General features: G+C 44.8%; 1 protein-coding gene across 3 annotated transcripts in view; it reads right to left on the reverse strand.

Moving 5' to 3' along the window:
- CCBE1 (collagen and calcium binding EGF domains 1) overlaps positions 1-20230 on the reverse strand; it is a 95776-nt gene that overhangs the window by 20541 nt on the left and 55005 nt on the right. For all 3 annotated transcript variants that reach the window (XM_066989111.1, XM_048052278.2, XM_048052279.2), the window contains exon 3: positions 4032-4084. In XM_066989111.1, coding sequence (XP_066845212.1) covers positions 4032-4084 — 53 coding nt within the window. The remainder of the gene's footprint in view (positions 1-4031; positions 4085-20230) is intronic.

Consider the following 20230-nt stretch of genomic DNA (forward strand, 5'->3'; position numbering starts at 1 on the left):
AGCAGCCAGGGTGGAATAGTGTAGAGCCTTGCCCAAGCTTGGAAGAAAAACATGGCCATTGCCTTCAAATATGACCAACCTTGGGGCTAGTTTGGGCTTTTTTGGTAGTGCTGGGGCTGCAAACTCCTCTTTCGTTTGGCACTAGTAAGTAGTCACAAATATAAAGGATTCATGGTGTGTTTTCACCTGGGTGTGGTTTCAATTTTAATTTTCCACTGACATAAAATAGGTTGATTTAAAAGAATGGCTCAGTGCAGCAGAGTTTGCTCAATGCCCACACTGAGCTGAACAAGCCTGCTTCATAGCCAGTTGCTTACACAGATGCCAGATTTGGCCCACGCCAAAATTTGGCCCATTCAGCCTGTTCACAGCAGAGGCAAAATTAACTCCATCCTTGCTGGGTTTCTGTGAATAGATGTGCACTAACAAAATCAGAAAAAAAAAGGCAGAGCTGGAAGGAACCATCTTCCACCCAAAGCAGGATTAGCTACGTGTAAACCTGTCCTAAGACATCCAAGTAACCTGCATAGAAAGCCCTCAGGGATGGCGGCACCCCACCACCATGCTGTCTATTCCAGAGTTGAAATAGCCTCACTGATAGAAAGGTTTTTTTTTTGCCAATGTCTGTTCCAAATTCCCCTTAAAACCATTTATCCTTCTCTCCTTGGCCATGAAGAAGCATTTACTTTCCCCCTTGCAGCAAGTTTTCACATACTTAAAAACTGTTATCATCTTCCCTCAGCCTTCTTTTCTCTAGACTAAACAACACCATTTCTTTTTAATTTTCTCTCTTTCACCATTTTCCATGTAAATACTCTTTAAGTATGGTTTTTGAATCCACCTCAGCAGACTTCCATCAAGACATTTGCTTCATTTATGCTCATATAAAGCTAGGGAAGGGCACAGGAGCTGGAAATGCTCCCAAGAACTCCCTGCCACTTGTTCGCACACATTAACCCGAACCACACAGCGGCTGTGGCAGGTCCCAGGTCACCGAGCTGTGTGTCCCCAGGGCTTTGGTCCCAGGGAGTGTGAGTCCCTTGGGAACAGTCCTCACTGCTAGGGCAAAATCGGGCACAAGTTGCTGCAGCTCTCAGCTGTGCTGCAGCACCTCTGCGTGGTCTGCTGAACCGAGGGTGCAGGCTCCCTCCCACGTCCAAGCCCCTTTTCTGCCAGCCCAGCCTAAGAAATGTGGTTTGAGGATGAATCAGAGCCACATGATGAGGATCAGGCAGTTTCAGGCTTTAAGATAACATGAAAAACTGTAGCAGAGTAAGAAATGTCCCTATGTATGCTTCAGTGTATTCAGGAATGGCAATGCAACGTGGAAGATTGCACCAAGGAAGTGTCTGAAATAGCATTAGTGGGGAAAGAGCAGATCTGATTAGCGTTTGCCTGCCGTAGGGTAGTTTGCTGTGAATTAATCCACAGCCAAAACACTCAATGAACAAACCATTGGTGGGAGGCTACACTCCAAAGGAAGCTGCTTCAGACTATTGCTCTGCTTTAATCTGGGGGACACTGCAAGACAGGAGCTGGCTGGAGCTGTCGGTCTCCAAAGCAAAGAGGAAGGAAAAGGGTGAGATGCTCTGTTCTGACCTGCTTTGCTGGTCAAGCAGAGCAGAAATCAGAAACAAGAGGCAAACTCTCTGTGCTTCCTGAGGATCGTTGCTCCCTGCTCTTGCGACAGAAACCCAAAGTGAGATGCTGCGTGTTGAGGGCAAATGAAATAAAGGACCTGGGGGCACGGACTTGGGCTCGCTGGACTGCACTGGTCGCTGCTGCTCTTCAAGGCAGACAAGAAATAACAGGACAGAAACCAAAGATGGACACAGAGAAAAACATAACCTTTGGCGAAAGAGTCTGTTCAAATAACAGCTGTCTGAGGAGGAGATCGGTGGTCCTCTCCCCTAGCTCTCTCCCAATCCTCCTCCTGGCAGCCACTGCTGAACGGCAGAGAAGACAAGGCTGGGATCATTTCTCCAGGCTTGGACTTGCCAGCACTGGATTAAAAGGTGCAGATGTGCTCTAATAAACTCACATCTGCAATGTATTTATGTGCCTGTGTCGAGATATGCATTTCATACAGCTCCTCTGTCAAGATTATGCCAAAACAATGTGTGAAGAGCCAAGTGATGTATTGTAGCAGAGTAAACGAAACGAGTGCTTGACTGAATCATGTTTCTAGTCCCTACACCGAAGGCCCAGACTGCCTCAGATGTTATTACAACTGCTGTGGCCTGTGAAGTTCAAGGCAAAATATAGATTGAGCTGAAAAAGGGGGGTAGAGATATAAAGGGAGGGAAGCCACAGCCAGCAGAGAAATCCAATTAATGGCAGAAACTCTCGGGTTACTGAGATGCAGCTATTAGGCAGGATTAAGTGAAGTCAGTGGGTACACAGTAAAAGCTGCTTTCATAATCACCTAAAACCTCAAGAGATGAAAATTAGAAGTGTACAGTAATTTATTGCCATGGCTCTCACTTTATTTTTTCTCCTATTACTTCTCCTGCTGTATCCATTATATTTAGTGAAGAACCAGCATATAAAAATGTTACAATCGATAGGAAAGCTGTAGGCCAGGCTGTAGAGACCTGGCTTCCTTCCACCCTGAAAAGATTCAGGGCTTCTGCCTCCTACGCATGAACAGCCTCGTTCAGCCCAGAACAACCATCTCCTCCACGTGTCCATCTCATACTGGAGCCATCATCTCTCATTGCACACACCAAGACAAAATTCACTGCAAAAGTGTGGGCCAAGGACATCCTTGTGAGCACCAGTGATGCCCAAATCCTATCCAGCTCCCCAGGGTCTGGGTTGGCACTGTGAGCTCTTCCTTATGGAACCAGCAAATGTACAGTTTCTATTTTGAGATTATTATTATTGTTATTATTATTTTTTGCAACCAGTCTGCAAGTGTTTCCAGCCAAAAGTAAAAGTACAAAGTAAAAAAACAGCAGGATTGGGGATTGGGTTATGATCCCTGTTGGCTGGAGATTGCAACCCAAAAAACATCTGACTCTCCCAAGCATGTTAATTTGTCACTTTTCTTTCCAAAACATCACTGTCTCAAACTGACAAGAGTCTCGAGTCAATATGAGGTTTTCCATATGTCATCAAATAGAAGGATGTGTTACCACAAACCATTTTCTTAACCTGCTTTCTGGAGGAAACAAGGTTTATTGGCTTGTTGTCCCTGACCATTTGTTCTGCCTGACAGTTCCTCCTTCCGCATAACTTCAGAATCAATTTCATCCAAACTGGGCAAAGTGCTAGGAATGACGACTCACGTGGAGCCACTGGCTGGGCAGACCAAACAGAGGTCTCCACCATGGTTAAGGCAGGCAGACCTCAGCCTTTTTCCTAAAAGAGAGATGTTATCAGTGCCTCTGAGCATTGGAACCCTGCTATTGTAGTTGCAAAGCCCCTGGGCAGTCTGTCAGGAGGGAAACATTTCCTTTTCACCATGGCATGAACTACCCCAAGTAATTTCTGGCCTCCCTGTGCCCCTGGTGACAAGGAGGCTGTGCCCACGACCAGGAGAAGAGGTGGAAGAGAGATGCCCTATGGTGATGCTCTCCCCTTGCTGGTATCTTCAGGAAACAGGTAACCAAAGGCAGGACTGACCCACCTAGTCACCCTGTGCACTTCCAAGCCAAAAATCAGCTGTGCCAGACCATGGGGTAGCCAGGGAGCGTGTGCTCCTGGACACATGGACGGCCCCTGCATGCACAGCCAAGAGCAGCATGTAGCCCTGTGCTTGCACCAGGTCAGGTTACAAGATCTGTGCGGCCACATGTACTCAGGGGAGGATCAAGGCTTGGCATGCTAAGCGAAACTCTTGGAAGACGCTGATTCTTTTTATTTTCCCAACCATTTCTTGGAAGCAGTCCCCCCACTGATACATGAGGTACAGCCCAGCCTGTGGTTTTATCAGGATGCTCTTCCAAACCAGCAGTGCAGAGAACAGGGCAGACAGGGAAAGACAAATGCACGGGGATTCAAAGGGTAAGAACAGCGAAATCACATACCTTCAGGGATGCACTGTCCAAGAACAAACTTATAACCCTTACAGCATTTTTTCCTGAAAAACAATAAAATAAATAAATGAATAAATAAATGTGTTCTCTAAAGGCTGGTGCTGTCTTTAAAAACAGTCAAGGATAGACTATTGTTATGGATGAGATGAATGAAACCAGCTCAGGATCCCAAGCTTTGCAGCTGGAGGTATCCCAGCATAAAAGAACATAACGTGGGAAGCCACCACTTGATCAATGAGCCGTCTGATAGCTCTGCGACTCTGCTCAGGGAACCAGAGAGAGGACCACAGACATTTGAAAACCCTGTTTTCATGTGTTGAAAGGATGCAGCATACCTTGGCCCTGTCTTCATACACAAGCCAGGTCATAATTTTCATGATATGCTGAAGGGTGTTTTCAAACATCTGTCATTACAATGTAAACTTGCAGAAAGGGGTAAGCCTCAGCTAGGAGTTCACACAAGATAAATGTTATCAGTCATTTCTCATCTTTTAATAAACCTGGAAGGTGATAAGTGAAATATATTGGGTATTTCATTTGGAGTGAAAGAGGATATCTTACACAGGTGAAGTATAAGTGAAGATTCAAAAACCGTAGTGAAGATTCAACATACGAACAAAGTCAAAGTGCTGAGAAATTAATTCATTTCTTACACAATGGCCTGTAATGACCCGTAGGTGTTCAGATGTATCAGCCTGTTTGCTTTGTAGGCAGCAAACTGCAGCAAGGCTGCAGTGTCCCCTATCACCCTGAGAGCTACCCACTGCAGAGGCTCAAGTTAACGTGAGTTTTGGAGGAAAAAGAAAAAAGTATGTTTTACAGATTCACAGTTTTGTGTGATTTGTGCTGAAATATCTGCAATACTGAGAAACCACCCATTCAGTCTTATCTTTTAATTCAGTAACTGACGTAGAAGAGTGCTAAAGCCATGGCAGTCAATGACACAACACTCCCCGTGACAATCCTCAGCCATTACAAATCATCATTATGTTGAATATAAATCAACTGTCAGTTGCAACTGACCACTTAAAACAAACAATGCATTACTCCAAACTATGTAAAAACAAACTTTGGCTCCATATTTTATCCACTTCCAAAGATTAGCTGGAATATAAATTATGCCTAATGAAGGTTGAACATCTGAAGAGGAAGCCTCGCTTTGTTATGCAAACAGTGGTCCCTCATTAGACTTTTCTCCAAACACTGCTGTGAAGTTTTATCTGAAAGACAAACAAATGCAGGAGGAATGGGTTCAAAGGTGCATCGGGGAGGCTGCTCATACGCTGCGAGCCACGCCGAAGGCTTTCCAAGTGCACATTCATCTCCTTCTGTCTGCAGAAGAGGGGAGGCTGATAACGGCTTGCCCGTAGCTGCTCTCTGGGGGCAGACACAGCCCAGCCTGAGAGGGGAGATGGGAGAGGAGAGGAGGGCATCCCCACCGTGAGATGCTGGGCTGTGGGGCTGTGCCAGCCAGAACCAAACAAAGAAGAGGGGAACAGAAGCTTTCACCATTTCTTTTCTTCTCCCACCTGATTTCCAGGCTTAGCCCCCTAAAAAGCCCTGAAGCAGCTTGGGCAGCACAGGCAAAGCTCAGAGCACGCAGCCTGCTCCTGGGGAAGGGCTCACCCTTGGGTGCCTTGCAGAGCCGCCCCTCTCCTCTTAAATCGCCCAGCTTTTGGGTTGGCTTTCTTGTGCCTAAATTAAGGTTTTACGTCTTCCTGGATTCTTTTGGTAGCCAGACAGCTTGCCCCATTCAAACCTCCCTGCCACATCTTGCCTGCCTACAACACGTGCTGAAAGAGCAAGCACGTGGCTCCTTGTACCCCATGGCAGGAGGGAAGTCCCCGCGCAGTCAGTCCCCATGCACCTGAGGGACAGCAGGTGATTTGGAAAGCAGCAGCACCCAGGAGCCTGCCACATGCTGAGCTGTGGCCATGAAATTAGCTTCCCAAAGTGCAGACTTGAACAGGGGCTCACTCTAGGCAAGGCAACTGGAAAAATCATGCTGTCCTAGCAAACGTCCAACTCTTTACAAAATCACTAGCCTCAATGGCATCTTGTGGGCATGAATTCCACAGGGAATGAGATGTTCTTGAGAAATTATTTCCTTGTTTTGAGCCTCCCTTTCAATTTTATTCAATTTTTCCATGATTAACTGGTAAGGAGACCTGGAAATATTTTCTCCAGCTACCTGAAGATTTCTCCACTTGATGAAAGCCTTAAATCACACCAAAAGAAGTGGTACAGAGGATGGATGCCCTGCCCTCAGACTCACACTCCAGAAACCAATTCCCTATGACACTTGGTTCCCACCTCATGGTTGTGGATCTCTTTTAGTGCAGTCCACACTCACCAGCAAGCTTCAGCCATCAGCATGATTTTGGCAGGGAAACTGCCACTTTAGGGTTAACGCACAGGAAATACAATATGCCAGTACTGGTTTCCCCAAACATTACATTGCAACCCTGGGACTCTTGCATGCTTTCCACATTCCCGAGGAGAAATCTGTCAAAATGATGGACACACAAGCTGATCATTAGCAAAGGCATTTTAATAGCAATACTCATTTTCAGACATCCAGCTGCAGGTTGACATGTCTAATCAACGTTGCACAGCAGCGATCTCGTTATACATAATGAGAGGAAAGGGGGGGGGGGGTCCCTACTGATAATTTTAGCTACTGAATAACTTTCAGCTCAACAGTTGCTGCACAGCCGTACGTGTGAGCATGCAGCAAACACCAAAAAATAGGCAGCTGGGCAAGAAGCTCAACCTCTAAAATCTGGATCCACAGGGAAATTAAGTCAATTCATTAACATTGGGTCTGGTTTCCAAAAGAAGAAGCTTTTGGCCGATGTATCTGTTACAGCTTTTAAGAGGGTGCTTCAGCTGCTAGAAATAGGAGAGCGGCCCAGCAACTTTTGATTTAGGGTCAAGCATGTGATACCAATAAAAAACCCTGTGGCAGGCTTTTGTGGCCTGTTGCCTTACAGGCTGGGAGGGGAGCTGACCTTTCTGCGTGTCCCCTCCCCGTGCCCAGCACACAGCGATGCACCGGCACGGCCCCCCCCAAGCCCCGGGTAGCCGCTTGATAGCATCGCCCCAGACAGGCAGGACGAAAGGCAAGATGCAAAGAATGTGGCTTCATTAAGCCACGACTTTATTAAGTTAGCTTATCTGGGAGCTATCAGCAGCGCGGGCCAGGACTCCTTCCCATAATTGTTCCCACCTGGCGCAGGGCTGCCGCCACCCGCAGCCCAGCTCCGGGTCTGAGCCAGGACACCGGTGGCTCTGAGCTGGGAAAGTTGGGCTGTGGGAGATAGACAGGGGGGTCTCTGGGTCCTGCAACAGCCGGAGTGCCTTGGAAATGCAAATAATAGCAGGATAGTGAATTAAAGTGAGAATTAACCTTTGTCTGCCGGCAGTAACGTGGCAGCGACTTGGCAGGTGACAAACGGAGCTTTGCGATGCGTTATACAGGTTTTTGTTAACTTCAGCAGAAAGGGCAACTCCTAAGCTTTATCACAATAATCATGTTGTAAAAGATACATGATGGCCATGTAAAGACCGAAAAAATGGGAAGGGGAAACGTGAAGGGAAGGGCAGGGAAGGAAAAACCCAATGTTTTATATTGGCTTCAAATGAACATAATAAGTCAAGGAGTCTCTTGCTACAGATGTCAAAAGCAGAAACAGGAGAGTCCGCTCTAGGAAATATTTGTCTCCTAGGAGCAAAGCAGACACAGAAATCCCTATGCCAAGACAGAAAGTGAATTACTACAATAAAATATTATCCTTACTTTTTCCTTACGACACGGAACCTTTGGGGTGGCTCCACCCAGACAAAAGCAATTCGGGCAGAGGTGCAGTGAGATATCTTCCCTGGAAGATGCAGCAGCTCAGTAGGTGGTCGAGCAGGTCAAATCCATTCTGTCTGACACAATATTTCTGACCTACCAATGTCAGAAGAGTTGCAGCTTAGGGGCCATAAGAGCTGCTTAACTCTTATGAGAAAATAATGATAATACAGTCAAGCTGTCATTGCAAAAAACTCTCCTATCTTCATCTCTTATGTTTCAGAACTGTGTCAAAAAAGCAAACCAAAAGTGAGAAAGCCTGCACCATGAGAAGCAAGTGCCAGCATAGGGTTTGATATTTCATTAAAAAAGTGAATCCAGAAAATATTCAGCATCCAACTGTCAGAACCCAGAGAACATCATTTATTGCCTGACAATATTTCCATTTGGTGCTGGCGGTTACAAAGACAGGCCAACTGATGAAAAGCCAACACTTCTCCTGACAAACATATTTAATCAGAAATCCAATTTCCTATTGGGAAAAGCTAGAAAAAAAAATAATGTGACTTTTACGGACACAATGTTATAACGTGAACTCAGAAGAACTGGGGCCATATCTTGAAGTCCTGAGTCAGCAAAGGCTGCGGCACGGCCGTGTTTAATTGCACAATGCAGACTTTGTTGGAGTGGCTTCTTGTTGTGTCTGCCTGGTGTTCCTCTTTGATCATCCTGACTTTCAGAAATACACAGCACAGCCAAAATGCAAATAGAAAATACAGCAATTAACCTCCAAAAGTGGTCAGCTATCCAAGCAAGCCAAGAAGGTACCTTAAAAAAAATATTTCTTTTTTTTTTTTTTTTTCATATTCTATGTAAAATTCAAATGTGGGCCAGGTCTGTCTGCCAAAACACGCACAGACAAAGCCCATCTGCAGTGCAGTTGCATTTAGGCAGTAGTAGCTCAGTAGTTACATGCAGTTTTGTCGTAATTTACACACAGAGAGCAGATTTATTGCAAGATGGTGTAAAACTGAAGCAACACGCTTTATTTTTGTTTGCCTTTCCGTGGGATGCATACCGAAATCTTGAGTAAGAGAGGATGGCCTCGCTGCAGACGCTCACTCAGCATACACTTTGCCATGATTTCCAGACTTAGTCCTGTTTCACCGTTTTGTAAAGAGATGATTTATGTTCACCCTGGGTGTGACACAAGGGTCAAGGCCAGCTCTAGCCCTTCCAGTCACCGTCCCAGTTGTGAGTGAATAACACAGCGTACGGTGAAGGTTTTGCATTGCCTACCAGGTGCAGCAGCACCTAGGACCACAGTAGATATATGTGCACTGCTTTATTTCTCTTAACTGACTGAATAAAGCAGGATCTGACCGAACAGCCACAGAGACCCACTTGCACCAGCAATGCTGGAGCTCAGACCTCTGACAGTAAATCACTGCAGCCACTTGTTTTTTCTGAAGGTCAGATTTTCAGTAACTGCCTGAGTGTAAGTCATGTTTCTCATCAGCTTCCTCAGTCAAATAACTTTACTCATATATTACTGTTTTCTTTTTCTTAAAAAACAACAACAACAACAAAAATAACAACCCCACAGTCCTGCTATCTGCTTTTATTTTTTTGCTCAGATCTGGTTATTAATACAGATACTAGAAATGAAGTCTCATTCCAGTTACTGCTTTTGGGAAGTCTTTGATCAGATTCACAATTCCTGAGCTCCTCTGCCGTGAGCAGAAGCCAGGGACCAGCTCCTCCTCTGGCAAACGCTGAACTGCTCTGGGGAACCGTGCCAGGCCTTGCCCAAGGAGGCTCTGGCTGATGCTCTCGGATGCTCTCAGACATGCTCCTCGGCTGCTCCTTGTTGTAAGGTATTGTTAACAGACTCCTCTCCCAGCTGCTCCAAGTCCTGTTTCATGTCATCTTTTTGATGGTCAGGGGGAGTTTTATGGTGATAGGGTGATTTGCAGCCCCTGCAGAGCATGCCGTGTGTGAACGCGTGGAGCACGTTCCTCTATCAAGGAGAAAAAAAGACTTGAAGAGGTGCAAGAAACCCTGCACCACCAGGGGGGTATCAGTGGGGCTTGGAGAGGCTGCGTGAAACCCGAGACTGCACAAAAAGCAAAACATCACAGCTTTGGGGAGTTTAACCACCAAAACGGCCTGTCCTACGTCCTTCTTGTGGCAGTCCCTGGGCCTCTGTCCCCCCGTCACAGAGCATTATGCTGGGTTGGTGCTTTTGTTAAGTAAATTTGGTGCCAGGAGGTGTCCAAACCAAGTCTGGGCTGGCAGACCCCCTCCCTGAACACATCTCCATGGTGTCAGCAGATCAGCAGTCCCCAGAGATCACTGCATTTGGGCTATTTTAGGACTTTGGGGATGCAGGAGAAAGGGTAGGGATACGAAAACTCTGCAGGCAGCCCCACAAGAAGAGCACTGCTCGTGAGCTTCTGCTCACCAGAGAGGGAAGGAGCAAAAAAAAAAAACCAAACCAAAACAACAAAAAAACAAACCAACAAGCATTTGGGGCTCTTCTGGGCAGAATACAGACTTACGGAGATGTCTCCTGCAAACCTTCCTTCCAAGTTGTCTCAAAAGAAAAAGGTTGTGTTGGGGATTCCACTTCAAACCAGTGGACTGAGGCTTCAAATTTTGGTGGAAGTCATAATGCTGTGCCCCAGGGACAGGACTAACATTGCCGAGTGTTGCTGAACCAGCACCTTGGTGCCACAAACCCCTGAACTAAGCACTGAACAACGCACAGCATGGACCAGCCAGCACTGCTGGCAACCAGCAATTACCCTACAGCTGCTGGAAAAGCCATTTGGTGGATATTTTACATGCATGTGAACATCATCCTCAAAATCACATAGTGATTTGTTCTCTTCTGTCTTGGATTTTTCTTTCTCTCTTTTTTCTTTTTTTTTTGTTCCCCTAATGCAAGGGAATGTTCATGTGGTTTATCGCTACACAGCATGTCAAAAATAGCAGAATGATTAAATAAAAGACTTTTGATGTTTCTCATCTGCTTAGACTCAGCTTTATATACATGCTGTCAGCTTTGTCTTGCTCTCTTTTCTTAAAAATTTCTTTTATTTTCTGGCATTCTACCAAGAAAATGATTTTGTTTGGTTTCTCAGGTGAAGTTGGCATGGATTTTACAGAATCAAATTGATGTTTGACAGGTGTGAAATTTGATGGGAAGAAAAAAAAAGAATTTTATAAAAAGATGGCACTGTTTGCATTTGCTGCATAATCAAGTGAACTGGAAAAGTACAATGCATCCTCATTAATATGTTTGAATTTATAAAAACACATAGTTTTCTACACCTTGATTAAAATGATCTAAAATTTGGGTCTGTGTTTTACACTAACTCACTGCTTTGAGATATAAAGGAAAAAAAAATAGCAAGCACAAAGGCTTTTTTTTTTTTCCCATCACCTCTGACTTCCAACCAGAGGACTGTTGGCCAAATTTCCTTCCAGGTCCATAAATAGCGTGTCCCACTGACGGCACACGCTCAGTGATGGATCTGCACAAAGGTGAGCCAGAGTACAGGATGCATCGCAGCACATCTGTCCTGCCCCTCAGGTTTTTAAGCTTCCATGGCTCTTCATTCTGTGGCTCCAATTCCCGACCAAATATCCATGTGAGATAGACAGAGAGAGAGAATTTCCTTCAGAAAGGAAGGCAGAGCCAGCGCCGTGCCGCAGGAGCTGCGCTGGCTGGCTGCTGGGCTCTTGCTCTGTCACTGGAGTCAAACAGCAATAAATTGCTGGCAGGCGCTCAGCCTGGCTGAGTGCAGTCCAACCCAGCCTCGTTTATATAGCATCTTTCATCAACGGGATCATGAAAACGCTGCATAAGCAATGCCTAATAAACTCCTTTTGATAAACAATGGAAGGCAAGCGCCTTCTACACACGCACACACAGAAAAGCTCATCGTAGAAACTATGCAAGGAAGAAGATTTCTAAAGCTAGGTCTCCATACAGGACATAAATCCCAACCAACCTCTGGAGACAAGCTAGTAACTAGGTCTACGTTCACTCAGGGGTGAGCTGCTGCCGAAGGGCCTGATCCTGATTCTGCAGAAATCCCTGGCAGCTTTGCCACAAACACGAACCAGGTGGGAAACGGGCTCATCGACCAAGATTCAGGATAATGCTTAGGCACGTGCTGAGCTCTGAGGGTGGGCTATAATATCACTCTTATGAAGAACATTTGTAGACAATCACTCGTGGTATAAAGTTAACCAATTCTGGATGACATTTGTTGCTGCAGACAGATGCTAACCTCTTTCTGATTTTGGTGGGTCCAGGATTTGACTGAAGTCTGCTCCCCCATAGATCCACCTATACCCACAGACAAACACAGATATAACCCAGGCTTTTCATGTGAAGTATTAAAAATATGTATCTTAGAAACAGTAATTTGATTTCAATCATAAAAAGAAGATCTGTGATCATTTCTGAAATCCAGCTCTGTAAAGAAAGCGAGCAAATAATTTCATCCTGTGATTTAAAGAGTCTGGAACTGGGAAGAGCCAGACACAAAGCCATCAGCTTTTAGGAAAGTCAAATACCATGGAAAATAATTTAAGACGCAGCTCCGAACATCTCGTTCTCTACACTGGGTACCCATAATGTTGAGATGATGCCAACAGAGTGTGGGTGTGAAGATGATGGCCATGTTTGGATGCCATCTCTGCCTCTCTGGTGTGGATACCTCATACAGAAATGACAGCTCTCACCATGCAGGAGTGGAAGGTGAGGTGGGCTCGTCCCAGATCACGGGGAAAAACAAAGAAACTAAGAGTCACCTCAGCAAGACAGATGTCTTGTGTTTCTGTCCAACAGAATGGACAGGGCCATTTGAACAAGATGACATTGCACAAGCCTGTCCCTGACTCGCACTATTGGCTTCTTCATGGTGCACAGGAGAACCAAACCCAACATTTCACCCAATGCTCAGTTGTCGTTCCCTTTCATCCTCCTGGTGATGAAAGCAAAACTGAACAAAGAGCACATCACCGCTGGTCATGGTGCTCTGAAACCACCCACTGATACTGGTAGCACTGCAGATGAGCAAAAAACAGAAGCAGATAAAAGCACAACTGGGAGGTAACAACTCCTCCACGTATTCCCCAACGAAAGTATTGTATCCAGCAGGGAAAGGCATGGCGTTGCAGAGGCTCTGAGACGGGATGCCACCCCTCTGGTCCCCAGGCATCACTTGTTCTGGTCCAAAACCTCATGGGCAAATTTTCTCCATTCTGATATCTGAGATACGTTCAAGCCTGTATCACCATCACACTGCATTGGGAGCTTTTCCTCTGATAACCTCAATGCCTGAAAGTTAAGGGGCAATAAAGTTCCACTTCTCTGCTTTCATCAAAGCCAAAAAGCTGATGAATCAAATGGCTGCGATCCAAAAGCCTGTCTCCCCTCCTCAACAATAAACACTTTTAAAAGGAAATCACAGTAATTAGCCACCACCTTGCTATTTCCATGCAAGAAAAAGGTTGCAAGGCATTTCCTGGACATTCTCTATCCCATCTACAGATGAAGGGTATTAAATGGCTCCTATCTTTAAAGCATGTGCCTTATAAGAGTGCAAAAAGCATAGCCATCTAATTTTATGTATTATGAATCACACAAGAGTGCTTAACAGCCACTTATACTAAAGGATTTTTATCCTTCCAGTTCTGGCTTGGAGTCACAGGGCATGACCCTGCTTCAGTGCAGCCATGGGGATTTTTCAAGTCAAGGCTTCAGCCATCCTATAATCAGCAGATAGAAATCATAGGAAAACAAACAAACAAATAAAACAAATCAAACCAACCAACAAACAAACAAAAACCAAACAAAACAATACATAATTTTGGAATAACAGATTTACAACATAAGTTTGGTTGCAAGGGCCCTTTGGAAATCATCCGATCCAAGTGCGTCTGGCAGCAGAGCGAGCAGCTCAGAGACTCATCCAGATGCGCTCTGAACGTCTTCTTACATGGAGATTGTCCCTCTTCTCTGGGACTCTCTTCCAGTGCCTAACCACTCACTGTGTATTTTCTTCCTTTATATTGACTTAAAATGTCCCTTGCTGCACCCGCAGTGCTTGTCTCACGTCCTTTAGCTGTGCACCTCTGATAAAGGTCTGGCTTTGTCTTCTCTTCATTAGCTCTTCATTAGGTAGCTGGACATGCCAATTAAATTCACCCCAGAGCTCCCTTTTTTCCAGATGGAGCCTCTGCAGCTCCCAGGGGCTCCTCTCTAGCACAATCTGCTCCAGCCCCTGAGCATCTGAGCTCTGTTTGCTGGTAAGCGTGCAAAACTGTAGGCAACCAAACCAAAGAGTATCACTAGCAGACATTTATTATATCTGCTAATAAATATATATATTTAAAACAGATTAGATAATTGGAAAACAAATGGAAGGAAGGACAGAAGGACAGAAGGACAGATGGACAGAAGGACAGAAGGATGGAAGGATGGAAGGACGGAAGGACGGAAGGACGGAAGGACGGAAGGAAGGAAGGAAGGAAGGAAGGAAGGAAGGAAGGAAGGAAGGAAGGAAGGAAGGAAGGAAGGAAGTGATTTGCTAAATTGCAATGCAATTGCAGCTTTGGTCTCCTCTCATTGTTTTCTTCCCCCCTTTCCCTCCATTTTCACCATAAAATTTTAAAAGGAGAAAAACTGAAAAAAAAAAGCAGTAAATCTTGAATGAAATACAAAGCTATTTGTCATGACAATAATTTCAAACAAAAGAGCTGGCCAACTCTGATCGCTATCTAAGCAATAAGACCAAGTCAAAATTGTGCTTCTAATATATTTTCAACATCAATAGCAGCAATGGAATTAACTTCTTAATGTAAGGCTTTGGAAATCTCTACAAAGACACTAAAAAAGATATTATTTCAAGAGCGTTTTACTGATCCAGATGTTTCTCTCCTTTTCCCCTCTCTTTTATTGTTCCCAGAGAAGACCCTGTAAAAGCTGAAACTGCTTATTAAGTATACAGACTTAATGAATTGGACAAGGAAAGAAATAATTCTTAACATAACATGTTCACAAGCCAGATCCATGTCTATTGTCCACAGATATGATAGCAAAATACTCTATGTATACAGAGCAGTCTCCGTTAGGGCAGAATCTGTCTCCATGAACCGCTTCCAGCACACAGAAAAGATTTGTTTCTAAAAGGATACAGCATGAAAGTTTGCTGAATTATGCAGTGATGCTGCACCGCGGCCCCAGCACCAAGAATTATTTTTAGAGGCACACATCTGCAGGTTATTTTTTGCAGGGGAGCGTGGATGGAGTAAATCCTGAAACAATTTGCTAAGCAGACAAGCATTACTGGAGCGAGCTGTTATTTATATGGTGTCACGAGAACGCTTGGTATCTGCTGTGGCTGCCGCTGGGACGCGGTGCCGGGGTCGGCGCTGGTCTCCCCGCCTGGAGAGCTCAGATCCTGCAGTCCGTGGATGATGGAAAGTTCACGAAGCAGCGTTTTTGATGTGGCAGTTTGGTTAGCTCCTCCATTAGAAATGGCAGGCTTAGGAATGCAATCTGGCACTTCTTCCTGCCAACAAAGGGGCTGCAGGGTCCAAAGCATGGAGCGCACCAGACCTGCTGTACCCTCCAAATGACAGTGCATCCTGCTCTTCTTTAATTCGTGGGCAAGTGGGTGGCATGAGGCCATTTTTAAAAATAAATGCAAAGTTTCCAGAAACTTGTTCACAGCGCAGTGTCCCACACATGGCTCAGCTTGCAAACCAGATGGAGCCTGAACACGGTGTCAATTGCCCATCAGCCACATACTAATTGCATGAGCAACCGCGCCGTGTCCTAACCAAGCAAACCGCAGCCCAAGCCCAGTGGAGAGTCTACTTGCCTAATTTAACTGCATTGACACCAGCTTCTGCTTCTCCCCTTGCATTCCCCATCCTGACACTGGAAGATGATTTTACCCCCGAATAACCTACTGATGTTGAACCCAAGGTTTTTGTGATGAAACACTATCAAATCCATTCGCACTCTGGTGCTTGAGGGTGCAGCCACCCGCTCTGCCTGCTTGCTGTTTGCATGCTCAGCAGGTTGCAACTATGCAGCCATGCTGAAACCATGCTCCAGTTGCAGCCTTCTCTCTGATCCACTGCCCCCAAAATGGGGATGGGCTCTGCTTCCATGTGTGATGCCTGGATGGCCTGAGATGGGAGCAAGAGGCGCTTTTCTACGGCCAGTTATGGAACATGCAGAGCAAATGGGTGGAATGAGCCCAAGGAAGAGTGGAGCTGCAGTGCGACAGCCCTTGCTGCTGGAACAGAGACCTGAAGGTGAAAAAAAAACCACCTCTGGGAGACAAAGAGGGGACGTCACAAACCCAAACCTGGCCTTTCTTCAGCCAGCCAGTGAAAATGTCTTGTGCTGGTGGGGATTACTTCTGATGAAAGCATGGGGGGGGGTCTTGAGTGTGCTGACTTCTGGGAAGAAGCTTGCATAACTTCTCACACTTGATGCTGGAAAACAACAAGCAAACCCCATCCCTCCCATCTTTAAAAATATCAAATCCATTGCTCATCTAAAACAGACCTTCCCTGTGAAAGGAAAATTGCACAGTCAGGGTCTGTGATGTTGGCAAGCTTGTGCAGCCTGGGAAGAAAAAGGCAGCTTTAGCTGGGTTAGCCCCTTAGTCAGAAAAAACAAGGCACAAGAACTTGGCCCATAGTACAGCTGGTACCAAACGCATGTGCTTCACCTGGAAAACATTTTTTTTATTGCTTGATAAGCTTTAGTCTCACTTCACCTATTAAGAAATACGTATTTACATGTAAAGAAGTAGAGCATGGTTTTCTCCTACAATTTGTATAATCTTAGTATTCTGTTGAGGCCTTTGCAAAGTAGCAAGCGATGCTTCTAGCTGTCATTTTGGTATTATTGGTGCAAAAACAAAAAACCTTTTGTTGTTGTTGTTGTCTTGCCATATTGTGTAATTAGACGTGCTAATTGGGTATCACCATTGAAATATAGTCATGTTTTCAGATAATAGTGCCTGCAGGCATGTCTGATTTGTACTAATCCTCTCTGTCTTAAACAAGTGCAAGCCAGGGCTGAATCTGCTGGAGCTGATGGATCAATTCCAGTCCCAGGCAAAAAAGTGCTGAGATCACTGGAGGGACTCTGGCATTTGAAGCGTACATACAGGCTCAGAATTTGGACTCAGAAGGGAATAAATAGATAAATAAATAAATAAATAAATAAATAAATAAATAAATAAATAAATATGTGCAACCAGAGCAAGATCAGGATGAGAGTTCCTGACCAATTTTACCCATCATTGTGCGTTAACCTCCTTACCAACCCAATTGTGGCACTCAGTGGTTTCATCCATTGCAGGATCTTTTCAGCTCACACACAAATGTTTGTTTTCTTCTGGATATTGGTTTTGGCTCTGTCTGCCTTATTTCTGTGAGCCATGACGAAGGTAAGCATACCGCTGGGTGTCAGCTTTAAGACACGCTTGCTGCCAGCCCTATGCATGTCTCCTTGTGGGAGCCCAGCACTCGCCATAGCTCTCCCCTGGGCTTTCAGCACGTTGACACAAGGACAGGTTTTTTTTTTGTTGTTTTTGGTTTTTTTTTTTGTAGGCTAAATGTGGTGCACGTGGACAAAACCACTACCGTGAGTGCAGCTGAGGCGTTACGGTGTGAATGTCTCACTACCCTGACGTCTGCCAATAAACCTGACAAACTTGAGGTTACTAGCACAAAGGCTATAGGACATCTCCAGCCATGCCCCTCTCCTCAGAAGGTCCAAGCACCACTGGGTGCATGGATAGGCGAGTACTCATCCAGCTTGCTATGCATGCTGTAGGTACGTCCTGATTTCATGAGGAGCTTCCCAGGCTGCCACACACCTCAACACGTCTCATCTGCCTTGGCCACCTCAACTGCATTGGCAACAACCTATGGTCAACTATGGTATTAAAGACTTCTTTATCTGAGATTAATTACGGGGGAAGTATCAAATAGCTCAGGCTCTTGAAATCTCTTTTCCAAATGAAACGAGTGACAGCACTAAGAGATTTTTGCAGCAAGAAAACTATGGCTGTGGCCTTGGCAGAGTCACTGCTCACAAGCAGTGGCAGATGCTACACTTATGGACTGCCCAGGATGAATCACAACCCTGATGATAGACAAGAGTCATCACCTTCATCTAAAACAAGCAACTGGGTAAAGTTTGGGTGATTTATTTCTATTAATTCATGGTCTTCTGACATGTTTCACACTGTGACCACCATTACTAAACTTTCAGACATTTTCAGCTTGATGCTTTACTTTAATAAGTGTAATGTAGACTGACTGCTAAGGAATTCTAGAAGATAAGGGAGTAGCAGTGTACTTTTTTCTGTCTGGCTTGTCCTGACCAGTGTGACCTTGGCAACAGTCACTTCGGCTCTCCCTGAGTTAATAGCTCTCCCTAAAAACACGTTGTCTCCAAAAAGTGACACCTCATGTGAACACATCAGCATTGAGTTTGTGCTACCCTTCGGAGACAATGTTAAATATACATCTGAGGCTAAAACAGTATCAGCAAAGATGGTGTTAGCACTGCAAGACTCCTCTTCCTCTCAGAACACACAACTTGCATCAATTGGTACTGCTGCTAAATTCCCACCGATTTATCTCCATCTGATACCTGTGTGATATCTTTGATCCACTCCACAGTTCACACCAGTAAATACACTTATATGGAGGTAACGTTTTATGAAGAGTAAGAGAAACAATTTGTTCTATTTCCTACCCTGTTCACAAGTTGTTTTTTATTCCCAAAGCACTCAAAGGAAGACATTTTATTCCCAAAGCACTCAACATTTTTACAGCCTGAGATATCAATCTGATTCTGCAAAGTTGTTTGAAAGTGTTATATTATATCTGGCACGCTAATATATTTGGAATAAAGGTTTGTGGTGTAAAGCAGACTCCCCCAGACATATACACGGAGGGCCTCATACTCCAAACTGAAATGAATATCACCACATTCCTCAAGAAATTGCACCACTTCGTTTGGGTTTTCCCCCCCTTTTCCACCTAATGAAGTGCTTGTTCATCACTGTTACAACCTGATGGGCACAGTGTGTATTGCATTCTCACCATCTGCATCATTTACATTCCTAAACATGGAATCTCAGCCAGATGTCTGACTTATCTCCAAGGCTCTGACTCCAGGCATATGGTTTTTATTTAAATGAATCACAACACTAACAGAAATCTACTATCTATTATCTATCACTGCAGATAGTAACTCAGAATAAATTTATCTTGGGCTTTTTATTGTTGCCCACACAGACACTTCTGTGGATGAATCTCCTGGATTGTACTAATAAAAATCCGATGAAAGGTAAGGTAGGATATTACAACACAGAATACTTCATCACAGATGAATTTTGCAGATTGCATTATGCACAGCAGAGAAACATGCAGCCCTCAGTTATTATTTTGTGATGCACCAAAACAAACTGAGTTCCAGAGATACAAAGCAACAGCAGGAGGTCACCCCAAGCTTACGTTTCTATTCATTCTTTGAAGGATCCAGCAAAATCCACAGCCCTGGCGTTCAGCAGCAATCATCATGTGCAGGGGGGTTGTAAACGTGAAACAACCCCCCTCTCTCCTGCTTACACATGGAATTTGTGGCTTCTGCTGAGAACTCCCGTGGTGTTTTCTGGCACAAAACCCCACAGTTTCCCTTGAAATAAAACCTACACCTTCATTTAGAAATGTGTAGTATTACATGTTTTTTTCTCTGACTGGGATTTCTGGACCTCTCCACACTCCTAATTATTACTGGTAGCAGTAATAATATGTTTTTACTTCCATGATGTTAACCACTATAGCATGAGGTCTGCAAATAGAAGCTATGTTTAACATCAGGAGATGTCCAAGAAAACTGACAGTCCCTTACTTAGGTTTCCCAGACTTCTCACTTATATAAGTCCTTAGATTTACTACCAAACGAGCACAACTTTATAGCTTTCAGAGCAGAAAAATATTTTTACTAGACTGACAACAAAGCATCCCTGGCAAGGACCTGAATCCCAAGTCTTTATGCAGACCTTGGCCAAAACAACAACCCCCAACCCCTATGCATTTTCAAACCTGAGCTAAGACAAGGCATGGGAGGGCAGATATGCATGGACCAGGACAGTCTCCCACATCAGCATATTGTGAGTGCAGGATAATCAATGCCATCTCATCCTTTGCTATACATACACATGATTTTCTGTGAAGAAGTTGAAATTCATCTTGAATTCACCACACTAGTGTGCGTGGCAAGGGGCTGGTTGTGCACAGATACCTCTGTACTCAAAGGAGAGGGACAGAC

Source organism: Anser cygnoides, chromosome Z (assembly GCF_040182565.1).
Source record: "Anser cygnoides isolate HZ-2024a breed goose chromosome Z, Taihu_goose_T2T_genome, whole genome shotgun sequence".
In the NCBI taxonomy this organism is placed as follows: Eukaryota; Metazoa; Chordata; class Aves; order Anseriformes; family Anatidae; genus Anser; species Anser cygnoides.